The sequence below is a fragment of the Acartia tonsa genome, chromosome 9 (assembly GCF_053477335.1).
Source record: "Acartia tonsa isolate MP-2025a chromosome 9, ASM5347733v1, whole genome shotgun sequence".
In the NCBI taxonomy this organism is placed as follows: Eukaryota; Metazoa; Arthropoda; class Copepoda; order Calanoida; family Acartiidae; genus Acartia; species Acartia tonsa.
Genome location: NC_137268.1, coordinates 38087332 through 38110514, shown reverse-complemented (window position 1 = coordinate 38110514; position 23183 = coordinate 38087332). Strand labels below are relative to the sequence as shown.

General features: G+C 31.3%; 1 protein-coding gene across 6 annotated transcripts in view; it reads left to right on the top strand.

Annotated features, from left to right (window-relative positions):
- LOC145328866 (methionine synthase-like) overlaps positions 1-23183 on the top strand; it is a 68010-nt gene that overhangs the window by 3843 nt on the left and 40984 nt on the right. For all 6 annotated transcript variants that reach the window (XR_013882664.1, XR_013882663.1, XR_013882662.1 and 3 more), the window contains exons 4-21: positions 1670-1746; positions 2669-2731; positions 4247-4286; positions 5592-5692; positions 6214-6320; positions 6441-6523; positions 7038-7109; positions 8636-8695; positions 9720-9778; positions 10138-10249; positions 15398-15456; positions 16228-16265; positions 16963-17043; positions 17821-17905; positions 18115-18185; positions 20047-20110; positions 21412-21485; positions 22786-22896. Coding sequence is in view for 3 of the 6 variants with exons in the window: in XM_080172785.1 (XP_080028911.1) it covers positions 1670-1746; positions 2669-2731; positions 4247-4286; positions 5592-5692; positions 6214-6320; positions 6441-6523; positions 7038-7109; positions 8636-8695; positions 9720-9778; positions 10138-10249; positions 15398-15456; positions 16228-16265; positions 16963-17043; positions 17821-17905; positions 18115-18185; positions 20047-20110; positions 21412-21485; positions 22786-22896 (1357 nt within the window). In the remaining 3 variants the exon portion in view is untranslated. The remainder of the gene's footprint in view (positions 1-1669; positions 1747-2668; positions 2732-4246; positions 4287-5591; positions 5693-6213; positions 6321-6440; positions 6524-7037; positions 7110-8635; positions 8696-9719; positions 9779-10137; positions 10250-15397; positions 15457-16227; positions 16266-16962; positions 17044-17820; positions 17906-18114; positions 18186-20046; positions 20111-21411; positions 21486-22785; positions 22897-23183) is intronic.

The following is a 23183-nucleotide window of genomic DNA, read 5'->3' as shown; positions in this document are numbered from 1 at the left end:
TTTTTTTTACACCAGGGGTAAAATTTGCATGTTGGGGGGAGGGGGGGGGGGTAAGCACCCCACACCTCTTAGACGTTCCTGATTTAGATAATTCACTCTCTGCAAAAGTCCCTCCAATGATTTTGACGTCATACGGTGAATACTAATAGCCAATGAGAGTCCAGTTTACAATGTAATTGACCAATATGGTAAAATTTATGCTGGCCTCTTATTGGTTATTTTATCGTACGACGTCATAATCTGTGGATGGACTTTAATCATCTTTCCGTCTGCTGTTTTGTAATCTCCATTTATGAAAGGATTTTTAATTAAACATTGATGAAATATAAAAAATTATTATGAATTTATCAAAACGAGTTATGTCTGTGTTCTTATTTGATTACTCTCTAAGCCCAATTCACAAATAACTTTTGAAGGTCAACTTATATTTTCCTTACGTCAACCTCATAGACGTCCAAGGGGGGGAAGGGTAATGGGGCGATTACCCCCCCCCCCCCCATTTAAAATTTACCCCTACCCTGGGGGTGCCGTAGGCACTCCCAACCATTTAGGAGAGGGTATTTAACCCCCCCCCCCCAATAAAAAATCTCTAACAAAAAAAATTTTTAATAAAATTTAAATTACCCCCCCAAAAAATTTTACCCCGGGGGTAAATTTTGGGGGGGGGTAAACAAATTTTACCCCTGCTAACAGATTTCAGGGGGGGTAATTACCCCCCCCCCAAGCAAATTTTACCCCTGGGGTAAAAATTTTGGGAGGGTAAAAAAAATTCGCGGCGCGCTTCGCGCGCCATTTTACCCCCCCCCCCAAAAAAATAAATCTTGGACGCCCCTGGTCAACCTAAACAAGTACAACCAAAAAATTCCTTTTTATAAACGGTCAACCTTAAACTCTATAAGTCGACCTACAGTTTTCAGAAGCAGACCTAAATTTTTTGTGTACTAGGCTCTATTCTATTAAATCTAAAATGCGAATTCATTTAATTTAGATTGAAATGTTAAGGCTTAGTAAATTTTCAAACAGACTAGAGGCCTCCCCCACATTTTTAATTTTAGTAACATTTTTTTTTTAATTAGGGGGTTTATTTTTTTCTAGCGGCGATTTCTCTTAGGAAGGTGGTAGTATCCACCCCAAAAATAGTTATAAACCTTCCCAGGACATATTAGAAGCTACCCGATCGGTTCTGCAGTTAGACAAACACACATCCTGTTACTTTATTATAAGGATAATCTTTAAAAATGTTTACTCTGCAGCAGTCCAGATTTATAGCGGGTGACTAGGCCGTGACTTTATGCACTATCAGTATTTTCTAAAAGTATTAGGCTTGCCTACAAATTTTTGGTGCAAATTTCTAAATTATATTGACGAATCTTTTAAATACTTTGGAAATAAAACTTTCTATATGCCCGTAACTTAATTTTTGCCGGAAGATTAATAATTAAAATTTTTAGAACAGATTATAACCAGACAACTACCTGGAAAAAGACCTTATCGTCTGCTAACAAATTGCTTTCTGCTCTTTTGTAGCGACTTGGCTGTATCAATATTTCTGACGCTATTGATTGACCCAATTGAAAGTCCTCGGGAAGGGGACTTAAAATTATTTAACCCTTTATTGTTTTACTTTAATGATTAATTCATAATTTGTAAAAGTATGGTTGCTAATAAGGCCTGACATTGTCTACTCTATCCACAAGGAATATTTCTTGGCAGGAGCGGATATTTGTGAAACTAATACTTTCTCAGGTAAATATTTGTCATAGAGCTGCTCCTCTACAACGCTGGAATAATTCAACGATAGAACTACTTAACTACCTCTGGGGGGCGGGGATGCTGTTCTTCACACTCAAACGCCAACAACCAAGAATAACTAAGGGGAGTCCAAAGAAGATAAAGTATTATTTACTTTATCTTCTTTGGGGAAGCCAATTGTCTCCTTTTCTGTCCTAACACCCGGGGTATTAGGTTAAGTAACACCCACCGTACAACCAACTCTTCGATTGCACGACCTTCGTCTGAAAAATCATAACTGTGCATGACAATGAGTTGCGCCTGTTTTGGGCCAAGACATTCCCCCAAATTTAATATCGCGCACCTAGTAGCAATAGGAACCATTTTTAACGTCTTTAGTTATGACGCGATGATAAGCCAATATTCGAACCAATCACCTTCCCGACAACGAGCTGTTGGTACTGATGGTGTTTTGAACTACGTAGAGAACTACTGAAACCATGTCTACCTAATTCTACACTAACGGTCATATCTAATTGGAAAGACAAATTTTTCTTTCAAAACAATTCACAATATTACAATTGAGGATATACAAACTTTCCCGATTTTGTATAATTTTTTAGGAACACGACTCCAGTGACGTCATATTTTTCTTTCCCGAAAAAGGGAAGGGGGGAAGAAAATCTCTTCAAAAGAGATGGGGAAAACCCCTTTTCTTCTATCTCTTTTGTCTTCCCCCCTTCCCTTTTTTCTCTTTCCCCCTTCCCATTTTCGGGAAAGAAAAATATGACGTAACTGGAGTCGTGTTCCTCAAAAATTATACAAAATCGGGAAAGTTTGTATATCCTCTTACAATTCTCTAGTTTTTTTCACTATTTACTGAAACAAATTTTGTAGATTTTATTATTTTTTATTTTAATTTGTGTTTTTTTTTAAGGAACCACTATCGCCCAGGCAGATTATGGCTTGGAAAGCTTAGTCTACAGGCTTAATTATGAAGGTAGGCTTTCTTCATCTGATATAAAATAGGAGAATTTTATATATTACAAACTATTTTAAAACATAAGAAGCAAAGGTTAGGAAAGTCCTGCAGGAATTGTCTTTCAAAAGGGAAATCTGCAACCGTTTTCCTGGACCTAAAAAGTACTACCTAAATTTTTTTTTTACCTCTAGCTCTATCAGAAGCTAAGATATTTGGATGCTATTTATTTTTTTTTGTGGGTTTTTTTTTCTGGATAGGCGGATGGATAGACAAATGGATAGACAGATGGATAGACAGAGAAACAGATAGACACTGTTTTCCTTTGTATTTTTGATCGATTATAAACGCATTGAATTAACGCTTTTTCTAATTTATTTTTAATTTTCTTTTAAAAATTTCGAAAGACGTAAAAAAATATTTACATAACAGTTTTGAACACAGAATCTAATTTATATTCAATAATAAAAAATGTTATAATGAAAACAAAAGGATGACAACATCCATAAGTAGCAAAGCTCTTGAATGCAAATAAGGACAGAAGAGCAAATAAAAGGAAAGAGGGTGCGAAACCGATGCAGATACGGACATATTATACAGTGGTCAGTCATACTCAGAAGCTGCTATTCAGCCAATTAATTCCATTTGAAATTGCCGAAAAGCAAATATTTTGTTGGAGTAAAGTTGGAGTAAAGCTTGTTTTTGATGTAACTGAAAGGAAAATGGGTAATAAGGGGGAGAAAAAAGGGGATTGAGGGAATTGTTTGTCAGAATCACATTCCCTTTTCCTGGACGTACATAAAGAGAAATTAACGTTTCCACCATACCGTTTCTTACTGACGGACGGATGGACAGACGTATGGATTGAAGGACGGACGACAAACGGACATACGGACAGACATTTTTTATTATAGAGTAGCTTCGACAAAAACCTTACAACTTTATATAATTAAATAGCACCTCTAGTAAAATTTTTTTTTTTATTAACTATTTAATCAATAGAATAATAAAAAAGAATATAATAATGAAAGGAATTAATAAATATAAACTTCTTTTATTTGAATTAATACATTGTAAGAAGATTATTATTTTGATCTTTTGTTAATTATGTTAAATTGTTTTTTTTTTAGAATTAAATATTAACTTTTAAGACGCGCAGCTACTTTATTTATGTCCCCGGCAAGGACGTCTAAGCCTTTTTTTGGTAGGGGATAAATGTGAGGTTTCAAAGGTTTGTGCGAGATATTCTAAGATATTTTTTTAAAAATTTAGATTTACCTTCGGCGCCCCAAAACATTTGTTTAGGAGGGTAAGCACTCTTTACCCCCTCCCCCCTCATTTGACGTATTTTTTATTTGGCCGTGTATATCTTTATTGCGGAATCTACACTGCAATTGAGATAAGCGTCTGATATTTTAATGGTGTGATTCTCCTTTTCAGTCATTTTTCTTTTAAATGTTTCGCAGCTATTAATTTTGTGAACCAAACATACACTACCTTGTTAATAAAAATAATAAATGTATTTACTGATCCTAGGAGCAAGACTGGCTAAGAAAGCAGCAGATGATGTTTTCAGGTAAATTGCACAGAGAGAGAGGGGCTTTTTTTCACCAACGTTTTCTTATTTATTGCCTTAACAACTTTAGGGACTGTACTGAATTTTGATTGGTTGATTCATTAATTCGAGTGTCCAAACGTTTCAACGACTAATTGTAATATACAGAAGGTATAATTTTGTGTACCATCATTGGGGATATACATCATTTTATTGGCCATTGTCTTATCCCTTTAGATCCCTGGGTATATTGATTGATGGATAGGACAATAATAATGGCGTTGCTACAAAAGACCAACACTACAAAAGACCAACACCTACAAAAGACCAACAAATAAATATTGTTATATAAACATCCAATTTATTAATAAAGTAAAACATAATCAATTTATGTACTTAGTAATAGAAGCACATACAATACATACAAATAATTTTAATTTTTAAGTAGGCAACTTCATTCTTGGTTATTGTCATTGCAGTGGCTGTATGAAAAGCTTTACTGTAAATAAAAGCAAGGAATTGATTCAGTGCATCTTTTATATCTCATAATATTATTCATGATCAACTCAATTTATTAAATTAGAAAAATTAACATTTTTTGTTGAACGATAAGTACCTAAATTTAAACTATTTGAATTGATATTAAATTCAGAGAAAGTCAATTTAAATTTTATAATAAAAGGCTCTAACAGTCAAGTAGGTAATTTAGATAAGTAAAATAATTTAATTTCAGTTTTTACAAGGTTTTATTAAATAATCCCTCTTCAAGTTTTTATTAACGTTTATTATGTTCTAAAGGGTCCGTCCGTAACTATTAGTTTATTAGACATGTTAGAATTGTCATTTATATTTTAAACTTTGTATGATGATTCTTATAACACTTAGTAGGCGTAGCAACTATATAATCGTTATTAGGAAGACCGTATTTCCCGTTAAGACATGCTGATCATTAACTTTTTACATCTGTATTTACACAATGCACTATTTTCTTTAGACTTGCCTATTAATGTTCCTACACTCTACAAGAGTTAATGTATGTTTGTCCTTCCTTCTGATTCTAGAGCTTCACTTTTTTAGCATATTAAAGGGTGTTTAAAAAAAACCAATAGGTTTCGAGTTTTAGTACTCTGGAGAGGTGAGTAGATTCAAAATTTAATATCATTTTCTCATTGTCATTGCTTGGAAATGAATTGTGTCATTTTTTGTTAGTTTTTGACCAAAACTTTAGGGTTTATATTGAAAAGAGTGAAGCGATTGTTTTTTTAAACACCCTTTATTTGACAAACAGCTTAGCTGCTATTGGTTTCAATCATCCTTGTTTTACAGGGAGACAGGGAAGAGAAAGTATGTTGCAGGAGCCATGGGTCCTACTAATAGAACTCTGTCCATCTCTCCAAGTGTTGAAAGGCCTGAATTCAGAAATATTAGTAAGTTTAACAATATTTTTGTATAGATTTCATTTAAAGTGTTTGTAAAAAAATCGTCCATTTTAAAACATGAATTGTGCGACTTGTGTTAATGGTAGAAAAATCATCCATCCTCCCATTGTTTAGCATAGCTAGTAATAAACAAACAGCATGGTGATGATATTTATATTTTTAAAAACTAAAGCTCAGAGTGGTTCTAATGGTATGTATAGTATTTTTCTATCATTTAAACAAGCGCACAATTTTTGTTTTAAAAATGGTGCATTTTTTTCACAGTATTTATACATCTTTAATATGGATACATTTTAGCTCCACTTCAGAAGGACTTTGATTCTCTCCAATAAAGTTTTTTAACGATACTTGAAAAGTGGAAAGTGGGGGCGCCATTTTTTGTAACAAAAACTAATTCACAAATAAACTCAAAAAGTATGCATATTATTTTACTGTGATTTACGGCTTATCTCCACCTTTTTTTATCCCCGGTAAAAGTGCTTCGCATCACATAATACATATTTTTTTAGCCTTTGATGAGTTAGTGAAAGCTTATGGGGAGCAAGCAAGAGCTTTATTAGATGGTGGAGTTGATATTCTTCTTGTGGAAACTATCTTTGATACTGCTAATGCAAAGGTTGGTATCAAACTTTATTTTTATATGTCTGTTTTTGAATGATAAAACATGTATAAACATTAAACATATCGGATACGCCCCTAATGCGATGAATAACTATTAATCTTTATCTTTGTTTAGGCTGCCTTGTATGCTATCGAGAGTATCTTTGAGGACGAATATGAGAGTGTTCCTCTCTTTGTTTCTGGAACCATTGTCGACAGGTAAAACATTTAATATTATCCAGTAGTAATGTTTTTAGCCTTTGTCTTAAGATTTCGATAATTGCTGAACCAATTGAGTTCTCCATTTTAAGAAAGTTTCGCATAGGTCCGTGGATGGTTTTAGGCTATTCTATTTTTAAATCTATAGACTTTACTTACTTCTTTAAATATAGATCTCTTAGATGATAGGAGCGCAGCCGCTAGTTTCAATTTAATTAATGATGTATAGCACTTAATATGACTTATGTCCATGATTTTCGTGGATGCTATTTAAGATTGACGGCTCTTAAGATTACCTACACCAATTATACCAATTTACTTGGTCCGTCGGTCTATCAGTCATGTTATAAAATATAGAAATTTGAAAAATTTTGGGATTTTTTCCCAATAAATTAATTGTTGTGTTAAACATTTGCTCTTTAAATTACATTGTATTCCCGAATTCCATCCATGATTTTTTTAACTTTGCTACTTATGGATGTTGTCATCCTTGTTTATTATGTTATTATTACAGGAGTGGTAGAACCCTATCAGGCCAAACTGGAGAGGCCTTTGTTATCTCTGTTTCACATGCCAAGCCGATGTGGTAAGAAATTATGATTAGTATTATTACTCTCCCTATTTTTTTTGTGTGGGCGGAGGCAAGGGATGGCTAAAGCCAAAATAATTGTATTTTTATGCTGGGTTTTGTAGATTTGTGGGTAATACACCTCAAACATTTTTTTTTGGGTGCTTTGGTAAATTTCGTATGAGATTAAACCTAACAAAGTTTTTAATTTCTTTTAATGGTGGGGGATATTGTCCCTGTAGGAATCTTTTTTACATCAATTTTAATAGATATCTTTTTATTTCTTTCTGCTTTATAGATTAACTAGCGGCTTCGTCCCTAGCCTCTAGGGGCTTCGCCCTATATAGTTTTGGGAAGTCAACCCTCCTTAATAGAAATATTTAAAAAATTATTCTTTGTTTAATTACTCTGTGGTAAAATTGAACCCAGGTTGTGCGCTTTATGCACAAAAATTTTAATTTGTACAAATTAAACCCAGGTTGTTTGCCGTATACACAAAAATTTCAATTCGTAAAAATTAGACCTAGGTTGTTCGCATACACAAAAATTAAAATAAAAAAAAATATTTTGATTTTTTTTTTGGGGGGGGGGATGGGGATTCATGGGGGCTTCGCTCCATGTTGCAGTGGGCATAGACGTCCAAAAGGGGCGATTACCCCCCCCCCATTTAAAATTTACCCCTACCCTGGGGGTGCCGTAGGCACCCCCAACCATTTAGGAGGGGGTATTTACCCCCCTCAAACAATTTTGGGGGGATAAATACCCCCCCCAAAATAGAAAATTTCTAACAAAAAAAATTTCTGCGCGCTTCGCGCGCATTTTTAATACTAAATTTTTGATAAAATTTAAATTACCCCCCCCAAAAATTTTACCCCGGGGGTAAATTTTGGGGGGGGGGTAAACAAAATTTACCCCTGCCAACAGATTTCAGGGGGGGTAATTACCCCCCCCAAGCAAATTTTACCCCCGGGGTAAAAATTTTGGGGGGGGTAAAAAAAATTTGCGGCGCGCCTCGCGCGCCATTTTACCCCCCCCAAAACCGAATTACCCCCCCCCTTAAACAAATTTTACCCCCCCAAAAATAAAAAGCTTGGACGCTCCTGGCAGTGGGGTTCCCCCACCCCAATTACTGGTTTTTGTTTTAAAAAAATTTTTTTTTTAATTTTGGAAGTGGGGATTTTTTTAAAACCACCAGAGGACCAGTAGGTATATTCCTAGAAGGGTAGAACCCAATTTGATCAGCAGTTACTGAGATTTAACAAAAAATATAAAAAAAAAAAATTGGGGGGTTGGATTTTTTTTTATTTTTGGGGGGGTGGGGGTGTCCCACCCCCCCAAGAAAATAGCCTAAAACCACCACAGGACCAGTAGGTATATTCCCTGAAGAGTAGAATCCGAACGGTTCAGTGGTTACCGAGATCTTAAGGGACAGACAGACAGACGGACAGACGGTCAGACGGTCAGACGGATAGACGGACAGACAAGCTACTTTGTATTATAGATACATCTAACTTTCATTCTAATTTGTTTACTTATATTTTCAGTATTGGTTTGAATTGTGCTTTGGGAGCAAATGAAATGAGACCTTTCATTGAAGCTATAGGAAAAAAAACATCTTTAATTATGATTATCAATACAGCTTCCTACCTCTTTTCTATGAAATTTTCAAAATTGAAAAAAAAATCAACGCCATTTTAATTAATTTAATGAAAGGAAGGTATCTCTTTAATTAATTGGAATGAATGATTTCAACTTTGCCTGGTAAAAAAGTACTTTTGATATATAATTTAATTTTAACCTTATTAAAACTTTTTCCTTTGTCAGATTTTCTAATAATAATCTTAATTTTTTTATTAATCTATTTGTTTTCCCAAATTTGATTTTTGATTAAATAAAATAAAACGGCTCAAAAATCCTTTTACTTCCCTGAAATTAATTTTGTTTTTGTTGTTAAAAACAATTTTTAAAAAATGTAATTATTTTCAATTAACAAGGTCACTAATGTCCACTAAACCAAGGCCCTTAGGAATAGTTGTTTATCCTATCATATTTCAAACAACTTTCCGCGAATACTAAAGTTAAAAGATTAATTAACTTTTGTTGCCTCGAGGGGCTAAAAAGTTTTATTATTATGATTTTGATTTTGTTATCCGTAGAAATTTGACTACAATACGAAATCTACATGGTTTTTCAGTATGGCTACAAACTTTTTTAATTCAGTGGATTTAAAAGCCATTCTGGTAAAATATTTTTTTTGAGTATTTAGTTCTATGTTTGCTAAACTGCATATCCTGGTAGACTTTTAGGGTATTGTTCCTTTCGTAACATCGCACCTTATGGGGTGATTCTTCGTATTTTTCACAGCAAGTTTTCTCCTATTTCTAGCACCTGCGGGGGGCTCTAACCCTGCGGGGCCAATTACCTAACCCTGTGGGGCAATTACCTAACCCAATAAACCTAATCTAAAATAACCTATAAAAAGCTATTTTAAAAATACGACGAATCGCCTCTTATGGGGCGATGTTACGAAAGGGACTATTCCCGACTTTTATTCAAAAATACTTTTCTTCAATAGGACAAATGAACGCCCTTTTTATTATTTTAAAGAGATGTTTTTATTTGAAAAGGTAAAGCTACTGATGCTTATGTAATTTGTTATCCAAATGCAGGTCTTCCAAATACCTTTGGTAAGTTTTCTTAATTTTTTTAAAGCAAAGCTTTTCTATAATTAGGGCCGGTCCTTCCGTTTGTCCGGAACGGTTAGTTCTTTTCGTTAATTCAGACATGTAAGAATTGTCGATCTTATCGATTTAAAACTTTGCAAGAAATACCAATAACAATTAGGTGCTATTTTTGAAGCGTAGGAACTCTACAATTGTTACCAGAAAGTCCTTACGTTTATTGTGTTTATTTAAAACATTATGGTTTTTAACTTCTTTGACACAAATTTTTATATTATATAATTAATATCATCTTAGTTATCATATATAATGATTCCCACAGGATTATTTGAAAATAATGCAAGTTTCTAAATTATATTTTTCAGGTGGATATGACGAGACTCCAGAAACTACTGGTAACAACATGTATCAATTTGCCAAGGATGAACTTGTCAATCTGGTCGGAGGTTGCTGCGGTACTACTCCTGATCATATCAAGTGAGTTAGATAGATAGATATAGTAATAAATAGATAGATAGATACAAGGGGATGGACTGGTCAATCTTGTTGGAGGTTGCTGCGGTACTACTCCAGATCATATCAAGTAAGATAGATAGATAGATATAGTAATAGACAGATAGATAGATACAAAGATGGACTTGTCAATCTTGTCGGAGGTTGCTGCGGTACTACTCCAGATCATATCAAGTAAGTCAGGTACAGTGGCGTCCAAGCTTTTTTTTTGGGTGGGGGTAAAATGGCGCGCGAATCGAATTTTTTTGTTAGAGATTTTTATTTGGGGGGGGGGGTATTTACCCCCAAAATTGTTTGTGGGGGTAAATACCCCCTCCTAAATTGTTGGGGGTGCCTACGGCACCACCAGGGTGAGGGTAAATTTTAAATGGTGGGGGGGGGTAATTCCCTTTTTACCCTCCCCCCCCCCTTGGACGTCTATGGTTAGGTAGATAGATAGGTAATTAGATAGTAAGATTGTTGGATATGCAACCATGAAACCAATTCAGTTGTTTATTTTAGCAAACTAAAACTCGGCCTCAGGATGGTTCTAGACTTATATTTTTTTTAAATCTAAACCTTAAAGTGATTTTGGGCTATATACTGCCTCCTATACTATGTTATGGTTAAGAGGAAATAAAGATTAATAAGTAGAATATAAAATAGACGGATTAATTGATGAAAAATAACATCGAAAATTGAATAGAAATCAAAATAGATAAGACTTTTTACACTTAATTCTTATTCAACACTTAACCCGATTAGAATTTACACAAAATCATTATATTTTGTACAAAAAAAAATATATTATTTCCATGCAAATTCTCCAATTTTGAAAGAAAAATCATCTAAATAGAAAACCTAATTCTGTTTATAATATTTTTTTTTATATTTCAATTTATCTTGAAAGGAAGTTCGATTATTTAATATTTATGAAGAAAGAGTTTTTTTTATAAAACTTAATACTTGTTAATGTTCTATTTTTGGTTTTGAAGCTGCATTAAGATTTGCCAACATTGGAAACTTGCAGATTTTTAACTTTTTGACAACATTTTTTGTATGATATATTTATCCTGTTCATTTAATTTTTGGAGTAATGATGTTTTGGACAACAAAGTAAAATTTATACGCGATGAGTCTCTAAAAACAAATCCTAAAAAAATAATCATTCCTTTTACGTTAACCTGCTTTTATGCAATTTTCTACAATTTTCGTTTATATCTAGAAATCAATGTTCTGATTATTAAGTTCTGAAACAAGAGGTATTGTTCGTTTGTCATTCCTTCTAATATTACACAGTTATGGAATCTCAACGACAAAGATTTTTTTATCCAATCTTGACAAGTGAGGTATTTTTGGAAAGAGGAATATATATAGAAAACGTCTATGAAAATTAGAAAATCCGCAGAAATCATATTTGCAAGTTATTTGCAAAAATCTGCAAAGCTAATTTGCAAAATTAATTTCATGCCTTAAATGACTTATTTAGAAGAAACCTTTTTATGAAATGTGTTTATTTATAAGTTTAGAACATATTTAGGGCAAAAAAAATTTCTTTAGTGTTACTTTTTTCACCTTATATATGAAAAAAGCAGTTTCTCACATTTTATGATAAAAAAATTTATAGGAACAAAAAATATGATTTTTCTTGATGTAAACACAATAATTGGCATAAAATCTATCATCCTAAATGTAAAAATCAGATATAGAATCCTTTTTAGAGCTAATATAGTGCAAAAAGTAACCAAGACATTTTTGCAAAGTATGAAAATCTGAAGAAAATAGTTCTTTTTGCTTTTGATATACATATCAGATAAATGTATATAAAAATAGTGATTAAAAACTATAAAACATGTTATAAGTTTTTTCAACATTGTCATTGATTAAATTGCACTTTTAGGTTTAAGAATTACCAAAGTAGTGCATAAAAACTCTTTTTATTATGTAATTAAACAAAATAAATGCCAAAAAAAAACAACTACAAAATGGTCTACTGCATTATAAAAAACGCCTAATTGTTGATTTGAATTTATTTTGTTTCATAACTTAATAAAAAGAGTTTTTATGTGCTACTTTGGTAATAAGTAAACCTAAAAGTGCATTTTAATCAATGATAGGGTTGAAAAAGTTATAACTTGTTTTATAGTTTTTGATCACTAATTTTATATACATTTATCTGATATGTATATCAAAATCAAAAAGAACTATTTTCTTCAGATTTTCATACTTTGCAAAAATGTCTTGGTTACTTTTTGCACAATTTTTGCTATAAAAAGGATTCTATATCTGATTTTTACATTTAGGATGATAGATTTTATGCCAATCATTGTGTTTACATCAAGAAAAAACATATTTTTTGTTCCTAAACCTTTTTTTATCATAAAATGTGAGAAACTGCTTTTTTCATATATAAGGTGAAAAAAGTAACACTAAAGAATTTTTTTTTGCCCTAAGTATGTTCTAAACTTATAGATAAACACATTTCATAAAAAGATTTCTTTTTAAATAAGTCATTTAAGGCATGAAATTAATTTTGCAAATTAACATTGCAGATTTTTGCAAATAACTTGCAAATATGATTTCTGCAGATTTTCTAATTTTCATAGGCGTTTTCTATATATATTCCTCTTTCCAAAAATACCTCACTTGTCAAGATTGGATAAAAAAATCTTTGTCGTTGAGATTCCATAACTGTGATTAGAGGATTGCTTTTTTATAAATGTAGTAGTAGTATAAAGTAGTAAAATTTCTGTCCGTAAAGGTTTCACAACCGGCTTTACTTGTAGTTAATTTTCGGAGGATTTTAGTATTGTCTAATAAGGGCAGGTTTAAACTTGGAAAGGATTCGTTGCCTTCCCAACTTTTTAAAATATAGCCACTAAACTTTTTGACAGGCATGTTTTATACAGCTTATAAACTGTCGGTTTGTTTGTTTAAATAGTAAAATTTTTTCTCGTATTCATTCGAATCCGGTGGATAGGAACCGGTTCTCATCCATACGAAAAAACTATGTCTAGCATCGTATTATATCCAGCTTTCTACGAATATAAAAATGTACAATCAAAGGATTAAATAATAGATTTGTGTTAATATAAAAATGAAAAAAAACGTATTAACATATATATTTCAAATAATAATGGAAAATAAGATACCCACTCAATGTAAATTTTTTAATATTTGTTTTTCTTATTTCGATTGTTATTTGTTACAACAGGATCCTATACATAATTGAGGATAGGTATAGTTTTTATAAAATAGAATTATAATCAAAGATTATGTGTAAACAAGGATGAAAAAAAAAGTCTAAACAAAATTGTCAGTTCATTTGTTGAAAAACTGTTTAAATACATGATACTGTGTAAGGACATTATATTTTAAAGACTTTATTATAGAGAAGCTTAACTTATAACATTTTACTTTTTTGACGTAGGAATCAGTATTCTAAAAATAAGAATAGGATAAATATATCACATAAAAATCGGTTTTAAACGAAATTGCAATAACTATGGGAAAATATATCTTTAAATTTTGTAGGTCTAATTTTTATAGAAAAAATGTAAGACTTTACTTCTATCGTTATATTTTATGTCAATGTTCCTTATGTAAACTCTTGATATTATTTCATGAATATATTCTTTTATCACGTTTTCATGCTTCATAAAACAGTTACAAAGGGTTACAAAATAATATATTTTTAAAAGCGAAGCTTTTCTATAATTAGGGTCGGTCCGTCCGTACGTCCGTCCGTCCGTCCGTAACGGATAGCTTTTTTCGTTAATTTAGACATGTTAGAATTGTCCTATCGATTTCAAATTTTGCATGGTGATTCCTTTAGTAGTTAGGTACGATTTAGAAAGCGTAGCAACTCTATAATCATTACCAAAATGTCCGTACGTCCATTTTAAACATGTTGATTTTTTTAAAAATTTTTAATTAGTTTTTTTCGTTAATTTAGGCATGTTAGAATTGTCCTATCGATTTCAAATTTTGCATGGTGATTCCTTTAGTAGTTAGGTACGATTTAGAAAGCGTAGCAACTCTATAATCATTTCCAAAATGTCCGTACGTCCATTTTAAATATGTTGATTTTTTTACTTTTTTAAATAGTTTTTTTCGTTAATTTAGGCATGCTAGAATTGTCCTATCGATTTCAAATTTTGCATGGTGATTCCTTTAGTAGTTAGGTACGAGTTAGAAAGCGTAGCAACTCTATAATCATTACCAGAATGTCCGTACGTCCATTTTAAACATGTTGATTTTTTTTTACATTTTTAACAACAAATTTGTATGTGACCTAATTATCCGATTGGTCTGATTTTTGGTATACTGATTCCTGAGACAACAAAGTACAATATTATAAGCGAAGCAACTCTATAATCAAGTCCTAAAAATGTAAGTATGTCCATAATCATTATCCTGTATCAAGCAGTTTTTCAACAAATATACTTACAATTTTGCTTTGACTCTTATACATTCACATTCTGATTATTCAGTTCTGACATCATACAAGTGTTAATTTCCGTTTGTCTTACCGTTTCAGAGCTTCGCTTTTATGGATGTTGTCATCCTTGTTTTTATTTCAAATAACAAAAAATAGAAGAAGAATATTCATGGAATTCATAGAAAATTGTTTTGTAGATTAAAATGAATTTTTGTGAGAGGGGGAGAGTAATATGTAAATTTATTTTAAGTTTATTATCATTTATTAGAACTTGCGGTTGCGCCACTAGCATCTAAGTTAAGAAGATGGTTGAAAATAGCCTAAAACCATCCCAATACTTAATTTAAAAATTAAATAGCCTAAAACTGTATTTGTTCATAGTTCAGATGTTATTAAGATCTTAAGCTTTCAACAACAAAAAAACCTTACTGTATGAAATAGGATAATTAATTGCTTTTCAACCTACAAAAGACAGAATTTGTAAAGTTTAAGAATACATATTGATTATCTCTGTGTATCATTTAATGGGTTTGAGCTACCATTTCATAAATTAATTGTAAAAGTACTCTCTTAATTCTAAATGGTGTTTCATTGTTAAAGACAACTAAATTAGTCCGTCCAAGAGTTAGCTAGATCTCCAGGTTAGTTACAGACAACCATCCAAAATATTCATAAATGTATTTTTATTTCAGAGCTGTTGCGTTATCTGTTGAGGGTGTTGCACCTAGAGTTCCAAAAACCAACATTGAAGGTGACATTAACAGAGATAATCTAGAGACATCCTTATAATAAAGTAACAGGATGTCTGTGTGTTTGTATGTTTGTACCGATCTAACCGCTGAACCGATCGGGTTCTCCTTAACAGGGTAGCTTCTCATAGTTCTCGGGAAGGTTTATAACTGTTTTCTTGGAGGTTGGGACACCCCCAACCCACCCAAAAAATGAAAAATCCCCCCCCCCAAAAAAATACTTTTTCTTTTAAAATCTAAAATAGAAATTGAATTATTAAATTCGACTCTCTCCTCCTCAAGTGCCCCTAGAGGCCTCTAGGGGCGTAGCCGCTAGTATTGTATAAATCAGCAAATAGGGTAACAGTAAAGGAACAACCGGTTAATTAAAATTGTGTTCAGATTTTGGTAGGAAAGGTTATTTTTTTTCATTTCGTTTGCATGAGACAGCTATGAAAACTTGCATTTTTTAAAGTTTTCCTTGGGGAAATTATATCAAGTAATAGTTTAAAACACATGACAGAACATGTAATAATTTAGCTATAAATAGATTAATTTTCTAGGATAAAGTAAGCTTTCTCGAAAATATATCGGCGAAAAATTTCGTCAATTGATTGGGTCGTATATTGCAAAAAATAAACAAAAGTATCTGTAACTGCTACTAATACATTTTTAGGTTTGACGAATTATGGACCAGTTAGGTATATTAGGTCTATTGTAACATTTTCATTGCTATCTTCATATTGTACAAGTAAGTAAATTGGATCTCATTTCAATATATCTTATTATTTTAGATGGACATATGCTTTTGGCTGGCTTAGAACCACTGAAGGTAAAGTTTATAAATTAATAGTTATTTATCGCATCGTATTATAGACAGCTTTCCGTGGATCTCAAAATAAAAATTTATAAAATTAAACCATTTTTGGTAGCACAAAGGGGCTAAAAAAGAAGGGTTTTTTATCTTAATTTAACATTCATGGAAAATTTTCTGTATTACGGTCCTATACACGATTTATTATGGCTGAGAAGCGGTTCTAATCCCGCGGATATTAATCGGTTTTAAAACCATACTGGGAATTTTTACATAGACGATTTGCTTATGTTATTTTCCAAGAATTTTGGTTACAAAAATCTTCTAAAAAATACCTTGGAAATCTTGCAAAATAAAATGTACAGAAATATTACATAACTATACACTTATATACTTTATAAAGAAAATATGGATGGTAATTGATTAATATCTGGGATTTAAAGGTATAAGAAAATTGCAAATAAATTGATGTACCTTCCCAATGATGATGCACAAAATTTCCCCTTCAGTAGTTTACAATTAGTGGTTGAACCGTTTGGACACTAATCTTAATAAACCAACAATCAAAATTCAAAAACGTGCCCAAAGTTGTTAAGCGAACGAAAAAGAAAACGTTCTTATAAAACTTGAGAGACTAGTGTAATAAACAGCCCAATGTTCCCTCAATCCATTATAAATGTGCTAGTATATACACCCTCTAAAACCATTATTAAAGGTTGGTAAGCTGTCTAACTTTGTAAATATTGGTGAAAGATGCAATGTTGCTGGTTCAAGAAAGTTTGCCAGACTTATAAAGGTGAGAAAATTATACAGTTTTTAATAGGGAAAACATACACCTATATAAGAAAAATATAAATAGTGACAAAGCCCAAATTGTGTTAAATTGTGTCAAAAAAAAACCTTCAAAGAGATGGATAATTCCTCATTTTTATTAAGACACATGGATCATTTTTGACACAATTTTCACACAATTTGAGCTTTGTCTGAATAGTGCATTTTTAGAATAAATAGGAACAACAAGTTATAAAGTTTTTAGTATAATATAAAAGTTATAGGATGTCCGTCTGTCTATCTATTTGTGTGTGTATCTGTCTGTCTCCACCAAGATGCTGCTGCTGACGAACCCCAAACTGTCCCACTTTGAGAAAGACGATTCCAGTGACGTCATATACGTTTAGGGAAGAGGGGAAAAATCTTTTGAAGAGATTTTCTTCCACTCTTCCCTTTTTCTTTCCCGAAACGTATATGACGTCACTGGAATCGTCTTTCTCAAAGTGGGACAGTTTGGGGTTCGTCCTGCTGCTGTACTTATATGTTTCTTCTTTACTACGTAGCTTCTCACATTTCCTGGGATGGTTTAAAACTATTTTGGGGTAGGGTACCACCACAATGTCATTCTATATTTTTTTTTAATTTTTAAAAGATCAAATTATAATGTATTTTTTACTTCATATTTTATACAATTAGACCCCAGAATAGCATTTAACAAAGTAACAGTCAGAATAATAATGTAAAAGAATATAGATAAAAACATATGGGAATGTGATATATTTTAATACCTAATGACATTTAGGAAGGAAAATATGATGATGCTCTTGCTATTGCTAAACTACAAGTAGAAAATGGAGCCCAGGTGCTTGATATCAATGTCGACGAAGGTAAATAATTTGAATATAGTGCAGTTCACGTTAAATTGTTCGCGTTTTTCTTCATCATTTCTTTCCCTGTGCATCATTGGATCTTGGCTATTCAAGAATATCTATAGTATCAAGGTAGTTGTCTAAGTTACACATTTATAGTTATACATATATTAGAGCACAAACCCCTATTTGTGCATTTTAAACTCCATAAAATAAATCGAATTTAGGTATGTTGGATGGAAAGGCAGCCATGATTAAATTCTGTAATTTAATTTCATCTGAACCTGACATTGCAAAGGTAAAAATACGTTTTATGCCAAGCACATACATGAACAAATATTGGACATTTTTTCTCTTAATTCATTTCCATTTTAGGTAGCCATTTTAAATCATATTATACCGAGTAAGGCATTGATTAAAAAATGACTTACAGATTGAGTTTAAAATGATTTAGCACTAAATTTAGCATAAATGAGTTATTTAAGCAAACAAAATTTAGCATAAATGGATATTTAAATCCCAAGGTATTAAATGATCGAGCGTTAGCTCATCATTTAATACCGAGGGATTTAAATATCCATTTATGCTAAATTTTGTTTGCTTAAATAACATTCTATTGCAACAAAAAGGTGATGTTAGCAAATAATTTCTTGAATAAAATCATAAAACGTATTTTCATTTAATTTTCATTTTTTTCACTGTTGTGTTTTTATTTGACATTAAAAATAAAAATCATAAAAAATCTTTCAAATCAAAGAGAAAAAATCTTTGAATTATTGGTCAATTTAAGTTCAAAGATTTTTTTATTGTAAAAAGTTAATTTTTTTAAAATATTTTAGAAAAAAAATCTTCTAACAAAAAAAAATATCATAATCCAAGATGGCGTCAATACATGTAAAATAATATTTTCAAAAAAAAAATTAAAACTTGAATATCTTTTTTCACAGATTGAATTTCAAAAATTGGTCTGACAGTTTTTCCAAAGTCAGTATGATCTATCGAATGAAAAAGGTTTGAAACTGATAGAACATTTCTTTATACTAAAACATATTTTTTCTCCCGTTTTTTCCCACACTACCAAAAAATAAAATTCAATGAAAATTAAATGGTTCTCATGTTAAAAAAATTTTCTCACGGGTCCAAAAAATGAATTTAAATGAAAATCATATGTACCATTTAAATCAAAATAAATGGTTCCCACATTCAAAAAATTTTCCCACGCTTGACATTCTTGAAAAATGCCAAATAAATGGACATTTAAACAAACCAAAGATTGCGTTTTTTGCAATGGAATGAATATTTACAATCCAAGGTATTAAATGATCGAGTGATAGCGGTACATTTGTTATATTTGTTATATTATTCATTTTTACCAGCGGTTGCGGCTCTAGAATCTAATGGAACTAAAAAACAATAGCATAAATCTAGACTGAATTCTAAAATAGAATATCCCAAAACCATCTCGGGAACTTTTGTTAACCTTCCCTTAAATGGATACCTAAATCAGTTGTTGAAATCTAAAGCTTCAGACAAGATAAATACTATTACTTTATATATTAGTATTTCGTTATATTATTTTTTTTATTGTTTTGCTTCTGTGTGACAACTTTTGTGTACTATTATAGTTTTTTTTATATGAATATTAAAACTTTCCTAAAAATAGAAATAATTGGATGACAAGAAAAAAGTTACTATGTATTCTAATTTTAGATAATTACATTAAATATTAGATCATTAATAGTGTTCAGAGAACTAAAGAAAATTGGATAGTTTTAAATGAATAGTATTTTTTATTTATATCTTTTGACCATCGCTCCCAGAGGCTTTTGGGGTCACCAAAGGTGGGTGAGGGGTCGACTTTACCCCTACATTCAATTTTAGTTAAAAAAGAAATTTTTTTTATAAAAAATTGTTAAAAACCTTTCCAAGACCTATGAGAAGCTACACTACTAAGGAGAATTATGTAGGTTTGGCGGATAGCACATCCTTTAGTACAGATTTTTCAATTGGGTCTTTGAAAACCAACCATTAGCGTTGGGAATATTAACACAGCCAAGTAGCAGAAAATAATTTTTAGAAGACAGAAAAAGTCCACAACAGAGGGATCCAGGTAGTTGTCTAGTTATACATTTACATATATTTATAAATTTATTGTTCAGGTGCCTCTGTGTATTGATTCATCAAACTTTCAAGTTGTTGAAGCAGGACTCAAGAGCTTCCAGGAATAGTAACTTCAAGTAGTCAGTCAATTTAAATTAAACACGGATGAAACGCCCATAACACGCAAAGAAAAAGGGAAATAATAAAATTATATGATAAATAATAATTTATCGTCAGTACAATAATCAAATTATTACTATGAAAAATAAAAAATGTCGATATTTTGTAAGCTATGGTGACTTTTTATTAGTCACAAATTTAATATTTGCTATTTTTGAATATGCCCCTAGGAGTTTAGTATTTAAAGGGGTAGTTAGGGGCAGGTTAACCTAAAACCACTCTAAGACTTAAATCTAAAAATAATGTTTACCTAAAATCTTACTGGGACACATGCAAAGCTTCTTAAAACTGGATAACAAACTCTATTGGATCAGTTGATATTAAAATCTTAAGCTACAGACAAAAAACTACTTTTTGTTTATGAGATAAACCATGATACATTATAGTTTTAATATTATGAATGTTGTCATCCTTGTTATCTTATTGAGTTTATACTTTATGACATTAATTAAATTGGCAAAATAAGTTAATAATGCAAACTTGATAATAGGTGCTCAAGCAAATGTACTATGGAGAGCGAGAGAGAGGACAGGGGGATGTTTATTACATTAGTCCCCAAAGTATTATATTATCGTTTTCTTTTCCGTGGGTTTAATAACTTTGGCGACTTTTCATGGATTTTGATTGAGTGGTTTATTAAGTTGAGTGTCCAAACGTTTCAAAGACTTATTGTAGTCTAAAGGGTAATTTTGTGTATTATCAGCCATTGCCTTATCCCTTTAGATCTCTGGGTACTTTTTCACATTTTTATACAAAACAAATCTTTACATAAATTTCTTTTAGTACATTTGACATTTTTGACACAATGCATTCATGTCCTTGACAATGGATTTTTCACAAAAAGTTCACTAATAAGTTCACTAATAACCCCCGCCCCCTACTTATTTTAAAAATAAATGTGAAAATCATACTCAACTATTACAGGAACTATCATACCAAGTTTGAAACCGGACAATTCTAACAGACGAACTGACAGACGTCTTTGCATATATTTCTTTTAGTACATTTGACATTTTTGACACAATGCTTTCATAACCTTGACAATGTTGCTTTCACAGAAAGTATCTGTTGTACACTGATAACCCCTAACCCCAACCTATTTTTAAAAATCGTACTCAACTAACACAAGAATCACCATGTTAAGTTTGAAATCGATAGGACAATTCTAATAGGTATGCATAAATGAAGTGCGGACAGACCGACAGACGGACGAAATGCTATTACTTGAGGCTACCTATTGCAGGGAAAATGTATTGCTAACTCCATCTCATTGAAGGCCGGAGAACAAGATTTCATTGACAAGGCTAAAATAATCAAGGTAATTCAAATTTTAAAATCGAAGCATTTATGTAATTATGGTCCTTTTGTACATCCGTCCGTAACGGTTAGCTCTTTTCATTAACTTGTATGTCCATTTAAAACTGATTTTTAACTTTTTGAAAACAACTTTTTTTTATATAGAAAAAATTTACCTCTTTATCTAATTTTTGGAGCACTGATTCATATTACAGGTATACTATTATAAGCAAAGAATCTCTTTAATCAAGTCCAAAAATATAAGAATGTCCTTAAATAGTATTCTGTATTCATGAAGTTTTGCAACGTATTTCGTCAAAACTTATAAATTCATATTTTCTCATTTAGTTCTGACTCTCTACAAGATGGTCCAACAGAAATGTAATTAATCTTATAATTTTAAATTTTACTATATCCGAAAAGCCGTGTTTTTTAAGGATAAAAACATACTGTAATAGTTTCTTAATAAGGAAAGGTTTAAAGATAGATTAAAATAATTAACCTTTAGAAAACTTTTAAACCCTTACTTAGAAGAATTACACAAATTTTAAATTACCTAGGCAAAAGGTACTCGGTCACTATGAATATTTACAGAATTCGTCATTGTCTGGTTTTACGCTATTTTAGGCCAATTTTGAAATCGACATATTGTCGACATAATGTTTATTATTTGCGAATAATATTTTAGTTGGATACAAAAACACAGACTTTTTAATACTTTTTCCCTGTTAGTAAATAAGTTTTTAAATTAAACTTATCCATTAACCTAAATTTTCCTTTTTTATCAGTCAAGAATATCAATAGTTCATTTATGAAAAGAAATAATCTTTTTCTTGTTAATCTTACTTTATTAAAGAAACATTTAAAGGTTTATTTAAGCAAAGCAAGAACAAAAATGTATATAATTATCTCAGCAATTAACCAGAAATATTCCTTTACGTCATATTTAAATGATTGTGACATAATATACATTAAGGTATAAAAAATAAGAATACATTGATATACTACCCCAAGTATGATAATCAAAATTACCTTTAATGAAGTTTGGAATGTCCTCACACTTCCATGAAATATAGAGTAGCCGCTTTGCTTATAAGACTTATTAAGAGGATTTAACTTTTGAAAGCTTGTCAAATATGGCTTCAAAGTTTTAATGATTACATATCAGTAATAGGCATCATAATTCTTTCTAGAAAATAATTTAATCTTTTAAGGTTAAGTTAACTTTAAGTTATTATGCTTTTGTAAATTAAGTTGTTAAGCTTATGTTAAATCAGATATGCCTCTAGATATCCATTACAATTAGAATGCTTTAAATCTAGAAATTTGGAGCCTCGGTGGTTGTAATGGCCTTTGATGAGTTGGGCCAGGCAGCTGAATGTGAGAGGAAGGTGGAAATTTGTCAGAGGTCCTACAAAATACTGGTGGAAAAGGTAACGTTTTTTAAAACCTTATTGCTAGTATGTCTGTCAGTACATTTTAGATATGTATGTTGATTTCTATGCTTTTTTAGAAATTCCCTACAGGTAGGGAAGCGACATTGGGCTGTTATTACACTAGCCCAAACGTTTTATACCAATGTTTTCTTATTCATTGGCTTAATAACTTTTGAACTTATTTAATTTTGATTGGTTCATTAAGTTGAGTATTTAAACGTTTCAACAACTAAATGTAATTTACACTAAAGAAAGGGTAATTTGTGAATCATCACTGTGGATGT